This window comes from Nymphaea colorata, chromosome 1, assembly GCF_008831285.2.
Source record: "Nymphaea colorata isolate Beijing-Zhang1983 chromosome 1, ASM883128v2, whole genome shotgun sequence".
Classification (NCBI taxonomy): Eukaryota; Viridiplantae; Streptophyta; class Magnoliopsida; order Nymphaeales; family Nymphaeaceae; genus Nymphaea; species Nymphaea colorata.
In genome coordinates, this window is record NC_045138.2 from 19,520,215 (window position 1) to 19,532,332 (window position 12,118).

At 37.0% G+C, this 12,118-nt stretch overlaps 1 protein-coding gene and 1 pseudogene across 1 annotated transcript; both read right to left on the bottom strand.

The window, feature by feature from the left end:
* Positions 1-4,727: 4,727 nt before the first annotated feature.
* LOC126410460 (protein TIC 214-like) lies at positions 4,728-5,458 on the bottom strand (annotated as a pseudogene).
* Positions 5,459-10,879: 5,421 nt separating this feature from the next.
* LOC126409276 (uncharacterized) lies at positions 10,880-11,775 on the bottom strand. The gene is made up of 2 exons (XM_050075364.1): positions 11,655-11,775; positions 10,880-11,539 (listed from the first exon to the last, which is right to left on the bottom strand). The coding sequence occupies exons 1-2, from the start codon at positions 11,771-11,773 to the stop codon at positions 11,131-11,133; spliced, it is 528 nt and encodes a 175-aa protein (XP_049931321.1). The 5' UTR covers positions 11,774-11,775; the 3' UTR covers positions 10,880-11,130.
* Positions 11,776-12,118: the final 343 nt, after the last annotated feature.

Consider the following 12,118-nt stretch of genomic DNA (forward strand, 5'->3'; position numbering starts at 1 on the left):
ATTAAAATATTATTCTCGAAGTATGTTAATAAAATGCAAAGAAGAAACAAAACAACAAATGATAAATGAAGTTGCTTCCTTAGTCAATATGTGACGAGAACTAAATACCAAATGCCATTAAATGCAGACTGCAAATTAGAATAAAAAATGGAACAATTTGCAATTATAAAATTACAGTATAGTATTTGACTGGAATACCAAGCATTTATTAATTGAATCAGTAAATTTCTTTGATATGCCATTTCAAGACTTAAAATATTAATCATTTAAATTTTTTCAAAAATTAAATTATTTTCAAATGGAAGTTTGGCAGACTTGCCTTTATCCAATAGATAATTTATGATTATACAATATAGTAGAAAAGGTTTAAGAGTAGTTCCTTATTTTATGAGACTAAAAATCTTCACGTTTGGTAGCCTTAGATCAAACGCTGCGTTTAAATCCAGCTTAGGTTAAATCCACAACTTACAAAGCAGTGCATTTCTCAACTTACAGGAATCCCAAATTTTTTTTATCTTGAGAAGACCACGTACTTATGGTTTGAGGGGGGAGAGGTTGACCACTAGTGGAGTTAGAAAATTTTAACTGGATGAACATTAAATATTTTTAATTCTTTTAGGGGAATATATATATTAAAGCTTTAATATAAAAGTAAACAGGATCCGAGGCTCTCGAACATATCCGTGGTTTGTAAGTCTCAGTTTTCTTTTATTATACTAATTTGTAATTTCTTCTAAGCTGGTTATAGGGCAAGAGAACAACTTAAAAAGTACACAACTTTCGCCCGTCAAAAAAAAAAAGCCAATTGAATGGGAAAGCATGAAGCATGTGATCTGCATCATTAAAATAATGAAAAGTTAATGCAGACTTGATTAAAAAACTTTTCGTCGGTTGTTCGCCATGATAAGGCAAACCAAAACGTCGACGTTGCAGAATGTATGATAATTTGTCGTTGAACATTTGAAAGAGTAGTAAACGATTCACTTCCATGGCAAAAATTTCGGACCCAAATTTGAACAAGCAGTTGATTGAAGGTTGAGAAAGATTCAGAGATTTGATTGAATCTAACCAAATGCTTGGCAAACGTCGATTTATGATCTTATCTTGAAATTTAAAAGTTCGCAAAAAGTCTTGGACTTTTTAGACTAAAAAAAAACACAGAACAATTCAATTGACGACTTACAGTCAGGTCAACTTCTAAAATTCATGCCTATTTCCAAACAATATAATGAGAAAAACCAAAAGAAATATGTGGAAAAAAGTGTTTCAATATGCAATTTGCAAAGCCACCAAAATGAGTTGTGAACCCATTTGATTGTAATAAATGGCTTTATTAAAAATATTTCATTAATATTTTTTCATGAAATGTTTTTTATGCTTTTATCTTTATGTGTTTGCAAAAAAAAAAAAAATACAAAATTTCCATGATTCGTCTTTTGTATAAGTACCATTATCCGATACTATGTGATATATCATTATGAGCTTGGATATTGGACAAGTTTATGACTAGCCTTTCTAAAAAATGCAACTAGTGCTCATTGCTAGAGCATGATTGATTTCAGTTTCTAATATTGGCTGCCTTTGTACATCCATTGTTAAGAAAGACGGTCATTCTAGTTAGATATTCAGATCATATACACCCCATGTTTGATGGGGACGGGTTTCACCCCTCAGCACCCGATATCATCGTAGGCCGGATCTGGGCCATCCGATCGAGCACAATTAGACGGACAAAACACAAAAAGAGTAATGAGTTCGCTAGGTTAAATTGACATTATATATATATATATATATATATATATATATATATATATATATATATATATATATATAATGAGAGAGAGAGAGAGGTTGGTAAAACCACACACTTAGGCAGGGATAAAAACCAGACCTTTTAATTTTGTGCTTAAAAATGGTTTTAAATAAAATATGAACATCTTAGTATATTTGTAAAAACTATTTTGGTGTAAAACATGCTTTGGATCAAGTTGTTTTTATGAAAAATATTGGTTTTTATATTATGGAAATGTTGATGCTATGAGAGACATTTATTTTTGTTTATTATAAAAACACTATTAAAACCCAAACAGTGATCAACTTAATAATATTAACTTAATAAAATTTTGTATCAACCTATGCTTATGATCATATTGGAAATGTTAGATTTAAAAAAAAAAAACTTAAATATCATATTTAAGGGGTCCGCTTTTTGTTCCTGACCTGGTCTAGTTTCTACCAAGCGCTATATATATATAGCATTTTAGCCATTTCTACCCCCAAACAGTAACTCTCTTGTTAGAAGCCCAAGCACAAATGTTGCTTCTGCAATGGACATCTGTCACCTTTTCAACAAGATTTTCTCTCTCTTAACACTTGTGTGAAGATGAAGAAATTTCAAAATTTTCAAATAATATAAATGGGAATAACCCTTAAAGAGGATTTCTACAATAGCATCAAGAAATAATAGCGTAAATTATTTGTCTGTGGGATGCGTCCACCATTAAAGTGGATACAATCTTCACTTGTCAAGTCATGGCAATGGTCGTGGATATAAAATTAAATTACTGATTATGAATAAGGTATTCACTAAACAAACGAGAGACGAATTTGGGACGTATATACGGAAGCAGATCCAGAAGCATCTAGAGGATAAACACCCTCACTGATCTTTCTGCATGACATTCTCTATTGTTTTATCACGTTATCTACTGTTTGATTACTTGAGTGACATAATACGTTCTTTGATGAGCTGATTGACATAGACCATTTAAGAGAAACAAATGTTGGATCACTCGAGCAATATTGTCCTTTTTCGGCAAGACAAGAAGTTTTAGCTACTGATGACCCTTTCTAGGCAAGACTTCATACGAAGGGCCATGAACTTAGAGAAGATTTTGTAAAACACATTGCATAATGTAATTTGTTTGAGGGTCCTTCATTGTGCAGATCCCTTCTTTATTTGAATCAGGGTGACATGAGATGAATTTAACTTCTTCACAAATTTTCCTGTGGAAAGAAAGTTGTCAATGATTCTGATCATATCTGTCCCAACGACATACCTGTGTTGCTGGAAGAAAGCTACCGGGAACTCGTCCAGGCCCGATGCACTATCACCATTTAAGGAGAAAACCATATGCGTATGCTTAATTTCCTCTGCCGAGATTGGCCTAAGAAGTGACATGTTTTCTTGAGAAATTTTGGACTGACGTTCATTTTTTTTCCATGTCATCACCTGAGCCTTCAACTACTCCAAGCAAATCACGAAAAAGGTTTTTGCAAACCTATCTGAACTCTATAATGTAACTAATAGTTCCACCATTATGCTCCAATTCCATGATACTATTCTAGTGCATCTACCTTTTACCACTGCATGATAAAACGTAGTGTTTCTGTCACCTTCTACCATCCACCTAATTCGAGCTCTCTGTTTCTACAAACTATTCTCCGCCTCTAGAGAAGCTTGAGTTCCTCTTTTATGGGCAGTTCCTCTACAATCCCAACCATGTGGAAAAAAAAATGTTTCAATATGCAATTTGCAAAGCGACCAAAATTTGTTATGCTCCCATCTGATTGTTATAAATGGTTTTATTGGAAACCTTTCATTAATATTTTCTCACAATATTTTTTACGAAATGTTTTTTATGTTTTTATCTCACATCATGGCAATTGGTCGTGAACTTTAAAATTCAATTACTGATTCTTAATCATGTATTTGTGCAAGTAATCACTAAACAAACAGGAGACGAATTTGGAACATACATACAGAAGCAGATCCAGAAGCATCTAGAGGATAACCACCCTCATTGTCGATCGTTCTGAATGACATTCTCTATTGTTTTATCACGTTATCTACTGTTTGATTACAAGAGTGACGTAGTCCGTTGTTTGATGAGCTGATTGACATAGACCATTTAAGAGAAACAAATGTTGGATCACTCAAGCGATATTGTCCTTTTTCGGCAAGACAAGAAGTTCTAGCTACTGATGACCCTTTCTATGTCAATCAGCTCTCCATAATCCTTGGAAAAAAGGATACCATGAATCTTATTTATCCAAGCCATTTTGGTAGACCCCCATGTGGAGGTAGTTGAATCATTCCTAATTGAATATAAATACCCTTTTTTTATTGTTCCACGATAAGGTCCGTTCAAAAGAGGATCATAAAACTTAGGTAAGCATTCTTGTTCCTCTTCATCATTGCACAATCTTTTTTCGACCACATCGAGGATAAGAGATCCTTTGTCTATAGCTTCGATTCGATTTATGAATTCGTTCCTTAAGTTATTTCTTTGTTTTTTAGTGGTTGAAACCCATTCATGAGAGAGGGCCTCCACAGGTAGTTTTTCCGCTGTGCGAAAAGACATCTTTTTTTGTATCATCTCAAAAAAAGTAGACAAACTAGGTGGATATGTGAAAGATTCCATTGTTGATAATCAAAAAGAAGAGACATAAGGGATTTTTCAATTTATAAAAGTTCATTCTTTTCTTTCTCTTTCAGGTCGAATTCATCTTCTTCCTTTCCATTCAACCAGATCTCCTTTGTTTTATATATCTTCTTGTAAAGATTCCACCTTTCTTCCTCTTCCAAAGAAATGGAAAGGTCTTCTTCCACGGATCTATCTTCTTCCTGTTCTATCTTATTTGTTTTCGAACCTGTTTCTATTTCTACATTTCCTTCTTCTTCAGTTTTATTCTTTTCTTCCCCTTTTGAACTTTCTTTCAATTTTTTAGTTATAATGGGTGATGGCATTCTTCCTAGATAGCATATACAGATGATAAATAAGAGAATACTAAAGATTTGAGATATAGAATTTCTCCATTTTGACATAAGATCATTATTAGATCTAAAAAGTGCATTAGATCTCATTTTTTCCCATGGCCAAGATAATACTAAGCCAATACATTTCATCAATAACATGTGACCAATTAACCAGCCAAAAAAACTACTTGTTACAAATAAAATCTTATTGTTGTATCGAAACATGGGAATGTCGACTAATCTGGTTAATGTTGAACTTGGTAAAATAAAATGGTTGAATAATTGAAAAATTAGATTATTGAGGAATAAATATTGAATGCTAAGGTTAGGAATGAAATTCCCGTGAGTAGATCTATAATCAAAAAGGGATTTCTTATTGTTTCAGAAGAACAAATAATGAAACAAAAGATACAATATAACTAGGACAGTCAGTGTATGGGGTCTACTCAATGCTAGATACAAGGGCGGATAATAGGTCGATATGAATACTATGAACTGTCCCATAATAAAAGCAGTTGTTGCTGATACTTCTTTTTCGCTCCCTTCTTTCATAACCGGAGTTCTTAGAAATAAGAGATAAGAGGGACCTACAGAAAATGTGGTTAGAAATCCATAATAAAGTCCGACCATAACGACTGAATTCAATATATTCATCCATAATAATAATAGATTACTCAGCATACTATATTTCAAAATCATTCATTAACCTCCCCTTTTTTTGTTGCAACTTATCGATTATTATATAATAATTTCTTAACTTTTCATATATAGAAAATAGAAAGAGATAGACTGCTCATACATACTAACATCATATCAAACATAGAAAATGAATAAAACGATATAACAAGTATATTTCAAAATAAATGAAGAAATGAAATTTATTTGCTCATACTTTCTGTGCATTCAAAAGTAACTCTCAACTACAAATAGAAAATTTTTAGAGCCTTCTTGCACGGTTAGAAGGGGTGGCAAAGGAAATGAAAACAAGAGAAAACTACATACCTTTAATATAAATGATTATATGAATGAGTCTATTTTTTGGGATGATTCTAAGGTTGCCTTGGGTGAAACTTTCAGATAATAAAAATAACCCTTCAAGAGATTTCATTGTACTCTATTGAAGAGTTCAAACTTGGTGGAGAACCTTGGAGAAAAAAAGAATAGAAGAATGGAGAAATCGAAAGAGAGAGAGGTATGAAAAACTTTAGATTTTCAAGTGTGGAAGCACTAGAGGTTCTCTCAAGAGTTAGTTCATGTTCGAGAGAAAAGATTGTAAAGATATTTATAAAGAATTTTGGAACTAAAACTCAAAATTTGATTTTTTTTAAATTTAACAATGTTTTCATGCAAATTTCAAATACTTTAAAATGATTTTCAATATTTTTTTTTTAAAAAAGGTTTTGACCAAGTGAGATTGGCCATTAGCATGCAATACCCCTTTAGGTGTTGGCAGGGCTAACGCCCACCCAACAAAGCCAAAATAGGGAGGCGGTTTTAGCTGAAATTGAGGGCTTGTGCAAGCGGCACTGTGATTGGCCGCATGCGTGCACAGTACTGTTGCAGGCGCGTCGGCATGGTGCGCGTGGCAGCACGCGACGCGCGCAACTGCGCACCGCACAGCACGCTGTCGAGCGACTTTGTTCAAAAATATGAAATAATAATAAAACAAAATAAGTATAAAAAAAAGTGGCCATTCATAAAAAAGCATGAAACCATTTTTTAAAATGGGTATAAAATGGTTTTTGTTACAATTAGGAGGATCCAACTCTGTTGTGAGTGATTCTCAGCTTGTTTCAGATTCGGATTGGGTCTAACTTGCTTGCCAACACATTTTAATGAGTGACTTAAACTTAAAAACACATCTTGGCACAAAAATAAAACGAAGGAATGCGCAAATGGCACTTATAGTATTAAATTTTGTTGTTTTGATCACATCTTTAGATTTTCAGTTTTGAAATACTTGATTTGGACCTAGGCTTGGATTTTTAGATCTCAATCGGATCCAGTAATTGGATTTTGGATTTAAATCTAGCGTTTAAAGTTGGGTTTTGAATTTGAATTTTGTGTTTGAGTTCGGACATAGATTTAAAAATTCATTTTGAATCGAATAATCGCGGATTTGTTTTGGGTTTAAGATTGGACATAGGGTCTAAAAGTTTAAATCCAAATAACGGGTGAAAATAAAATACAGTATTTTTCAAATTTAAAGTGATAACAAAAGACATAGGATCTCCCATTTTCGGAGCCCCGTGTTGGTAGCGACGTTGTCCCCTAGCCTCCCATTGACTATCACCTCATAAGACATTCTAAGGAACCGCCAATAAACTCTATCATAGGCATTTGAAAGATCTAGTTTGTGACAACTACCTTCTTTATGCCAAAATTCCTTCGAGTTGAAGTTCTCATCCCAAAGGATATTGTCCTGAATCTGTCTACTTTTGAAAAATGCTATTTGATTCCCTTGCACAATGCGCATAATAAGGCCTCTCATTCTAAACACAAAAGTTTTGACAATAATTTTATAGATAGTATCGCGCAAGGAAATGTGCCTATAATCCTCTACCTTAACTGCATTCAAAGTTTTGGCAATCAAAACAAATTAGAGTGTGATTGACACTCTTAGCTAAGATGCCTTTAGTGAAAAAATCCTAATAGCAACTATCAAGTCACTGCCAATGGCAGGCCAACCGTCTTGACAGAAGAAATTTGAAAAACCATCCAGCCCTGCTGCACTGTCTTTGTCTAAATCTTTAACAACTACGATGGCTTCTTCTCTAGATATAAAACTGAAAAGGGAGGCATTCTCCTCCTCCGTCACCATGTCACCCTCCTGAATCTCATCAAACACATCATCTGAGGCAAGTAGAGTTTGAAAATAATCATAGCAGTCCTCATCTCTAACAACCTCGCCACCTGCTTCTATGTTCATGGTGTGCCTCTTTGCCTTTCTACAATCGGCCATAGCATGAAAAAGCATCGTGTTTTTACCTCCCTCTGCCAACCATTTGATATGAGATCGTTGCTTCCACACAACGTCTTCTATGCGAAGAGCTTCATTTAGAGGATTCCTGATTATAGTTTCCTGATCAATGGCCTCCAAGGATCCATATTCAACCAAATTTCTACTCTGCTTAAGCCAGGTCCTCAACATTGCAATACAGTGATTGAGCTTACCAAAACTCTCAGTGTTCCATTTCTTCAAACAATCTTTAACCATAGCTAACTTGTTAAGAAATCTGAGCGTGGGGCAGCCTAAACATTCTTTTGCCATTCATTCCTCACAATCTCCATGCGTTCAGGAGTCATAATCCATGATTTGAAAATCCTGAAAGGCCGAAGTCTTTGGCCCCTATGCCTAGCGGAGTTGGATTGATACGATAGTTCACTATGATGAAAGCTGGCGAGAGTTTTAAGGGAGCCTGGCCCATCAAAATCGGTAATTCATCTGTCATTCACAAAACACCAATCGAGTTTGCAGAGAACATTCTGACTACCTTTCCTATGGTTGGACCAAGTGTACTTTTTAAAAGAGTCTTCCACTTCTGACAAGTTGGGCAAAAATAAAACAGTTAAACGCCTAGCACAACCTCACCAGAGGGTTAGTCTCGGTCTTATTCCAGTGCTCTAACATGGCATTGAAGTCTCTACAGTCTCCATTAACCATGGACACAATATTCTCCAACCTGATCAGGCTATCCAATCTGTCGAACAGTCTAGTGGGAAAATACACACCAAAAACTACAAGCTCATTATTAATCCTCATATCCTGAAAGCACACTCCCAACCAATTAGAGTCCACATAGTTGAGGCACTCCATAGCCATGTTATTCCACACACACACATCACCTTGCCTTTCCCATTGAGGACCAAGCCATTAGAAATATGCTCAGAGCCTATAGATCGACGCATAGACACCTCCAATTTGGAAGAATTCAATCATAAAGTCAGAAATGAAAACAACATCAGGCTGCCCTTGGCCCACCAAATCCTTAAGCTCCTTCTGGGCATCCAGTTCAGGTAGACCCCAAATATTCCAATAGAAGATCTTCATTGAAGATTTCGAGAAACATCTATCCCAGACAAAGATGTCTCATCGACCAGCAGCTTTACTCACTATTGGATCATATGACCAACTTCTTCTAATTGCCCAAGGTCAAAGGCCTCCTTCCACTGTCCCTGAGGTCTTTCTTTTCTTGGAGCCTGGGGAGTGAACTGTTAACAGGTCCACTAAACTGGTCGACCGTAATGCATGCCTCACTTTTTCTAATGCTCTTTCAAGATCCTCCTATGTTGTAACCAGAATCATCCTCCTTATGTCTATAAAACTTCAGAACAGGGGTCTCTGTCTCCTTGGGAGAATCATCAGATCTAACACTCTGCTTGGCAAAGTTACCCTTTGAAAACCTCAGAGGACTTTCTTTTTCTACAGCCTTAGACGATAAATTCAAGCTGAGACCAACAAAAGGATTATGCCTCGATGAGAAATTCGAGGTACCGGTTTGAAGCTGAGGGGAACAGCTATGCAGATGCGAGCATACACAAGCCTCTCCACTTGAGAGGTGCAGCTGTGGTCTCTAAGCCTCTAACAAAGGATCCATCCAGGCCTAAAGCAATTGAATGTAATCCGTCCAGAACACGGAGGGCAGGGAAGGCAGCTGAATCCATATCGGCACAGATTACTCCTCAGTTATCTTCAACTCCATACCTGACGACCACCTGCTCGCAATCAGAAAACGCCCTCCAATTGACCAGGTTCTTCGTCTCAGCACAGTGACCAGTTCCTCCTCAGACGAAACCTTCACCAGAAATCTCCCGTTGCCAATAATAGAGCATTTGAGTTTCAAAACCAACACCCATTGTCTTCTCAAGTCCTCGAAAACAAACTTATAGTCGAGGCCCTGTCGACCTCCATGAAAACTACCAATGGCAGAGAATTGAAATCTCTGTTCCATTTTACGGTGAGCTTCACTAGGGAAGTTAATACTAACCTCATCTCCAGTTTTCTAAACAATGGCCTCAGGCCATGCGCCATCATCTGCCTCAGCGCTTCCAGTCACGACCTTTGCCCAGCTCAGTCTCCCTTTGGGAAAGGTCCCAGTAGAAGGCTGCAGACGATGATCATCCTTCACAGGCAAGGCAGACTCAACCCCCTCCATCTCAAACGAGGTCACTGAACCATCGTCAGACCATGGTTCTTTTCTGCAACTAGGGAAAAATTACTGATAATTAAGATGTACATTTTTGTGAAATTTCAAAATAATTATGTTGGTGCAGTTCCAATTTACGAAAGTATAAAGTTAAAAAAAAAATGTAGGCATTAATCTCAATATACAAAGTTGGTTCTATGCTCACATTGCTTGAAAAATGGGGCCTAAGAATGTTACCGGATCATTCTATTATATATTTTTTTGAAGAGAAAATTATATATATATATACTCCATCTACCAAGTATCATAAATATCTCCCTACTATCATGTGCAATTATGACTAATTAGACAATCGAAAGAAGTATCGGTAGAATACACTGCAGAAAATTTTTCTGGTTCACTCCCAATGATTGCGAGTGGTCAGGACTTTTTCTTTTCTTCTTTGTCTAGTAAAACAAATCTTTCTACGTCGAGAATTGGGAGCGATCGTGTTAGAATTTGATGTGCCCTTTATTCCAATGCAAACTGCCGACCACATGAGCCTGACCAAAAATAGTCGCTAGAAATCACAATATTGGAAGATGACAGAGGTACGACTATTCATCATATGTATTGGAAGATTTTATGTAGACCTGTTTTGGAAGGCGGAGTCCATCTATTAGATCGTGCCTAGCAGGCCTAGGAATCAAGATTTGCGCAAACATTTTTGGACCAAGATTGTTTCATTCTTTAGCGATTTCATCGTGCCGAGCAGGGTTCTCCTTCGTTACCATGTGATTGCTTTGCTTCTGCTGCTAGAAGGGGCGTGCCGGTATCAGCTGCAAGAGCTGATGTTGCAGAGGAGGAAAAAAATGAGGGTTTTGAACTATGTATGCCCTTCCTCTTCTTTCATGCGTTCTCCTTGCGGGGACTCTTGACTGATAATCTGCTTATGAGAGATCGATCATTGCCTAGCTCTAAGAATATAGTCTGCTGAAATTTGTAATAAGTTTCTCTTATAATAATTCTCGCACTATAAAGTCTCAACTGCAACCGTGTCTCTATAACCACTTTAATTGCAAAACAAATTTTTGCTCAAGCAGACATGTAAAACACCAGCGTACTACGAGACAGAGAGAGATCTGAACGAGAGAGAGAGAGGACTGAGTATTAATTCGGATTAGAGCGGCACAAAAAAGAGGGGAAGGGTCTGTTCAAAGGGTCCGAGGAGGTCAGGGAAGAAGGTCAATCCCCGCTGCTTTGCCTGCCAGGAAGAAAAGGAACATGAGCGCTGTGTAGGCTACAGCCAAGGATGAGGTGAACGCGACGGCGTTTGCGGTGGCTTGAGGTAAGCGGTGGCCGAACAACAGAAGCGCCAGGCAGAGGAAGAAGGCGAGCTGGATCGGCACCATCAGCAGAAGGTAGGAAAGCAACGCCACCAAGACGGAGGAAGGATCTTGGTCGCCCGTCCCACAGAGCATGTCTAACACAGCAACACCAAGGACGAAGTCCACGAGAAGAAGCGATTCTGCTAATTCCTTCCACCCCATGGTTGCGTCCCGATTCGGCATGGAGATTTCGACTTTTTCCTTGTTGGGTAGGCAGAAGGCCTTCGCCGGTGAAGTTGGTTCTGCGACTGGAAGGGGATTCTCTCCTACAACACCACAGCAACAGAGTTTAGTTAGAAGAAATAATGGAGAAAACAGACATGGAAGAAGTACCTGAATCTCAGGCAGAAGAATTGAGATGATAAAGAATAGAATGTTCACCTTAACGGTCCGGCAAACGCCAATACAAAGAAGAAGAAGAAGAAGATGACGAAGCAGAGAGCGATGAAGTCTTGTGCAGGTTTTAAAGGCAGAGAAAGGGCCCCAGCAGAGGGGATCATGGACTTTTGAGCAGTGGGTAGTAATCTGCTCACTTATCCAAAAACACGCAAGATTTTGGTAGTAGGATAGGTTTGCCTAATTATATCAAGGGCAAAATTGGTATGTGCACATATTTGCTCAAATTTACATCTATTGGGAGAGCAGTGATGACAATGCTGACGTGGACAATTAACATACTACCACATTTAACAAGCAAAGTAAATAAATAAATATTGGATTTTTTTAATTCAATTGGTTAGAAGACATCCAATGAATTGTCCAAGTTTGAATTTAGCTGAATCGGATGTAAGTCAGCACAAAATTACTAATACATTTTTTCTGGTAAATGTACAAAAATAATTGGA

What these genes read in the sequence shown, in the direction of transcription:
- LOC126409276 (XM_050075364.1), bottom strand. Translation starts at nt 11,773, where the DNA reads ATGATCCCCTCTGCTGGGGCCCTTTCTCTGCCTTTAAAACCTGCACAA. An exon ending in GCGTTTGCCGGACCGTTAAG is followed by an intron (nt 11,540 to 11,654) that starts GTGAACATTCTA and finishes GTGGTGTTGTAG; the next exon opens with GAGAGAATCCCCTTCCAGTC.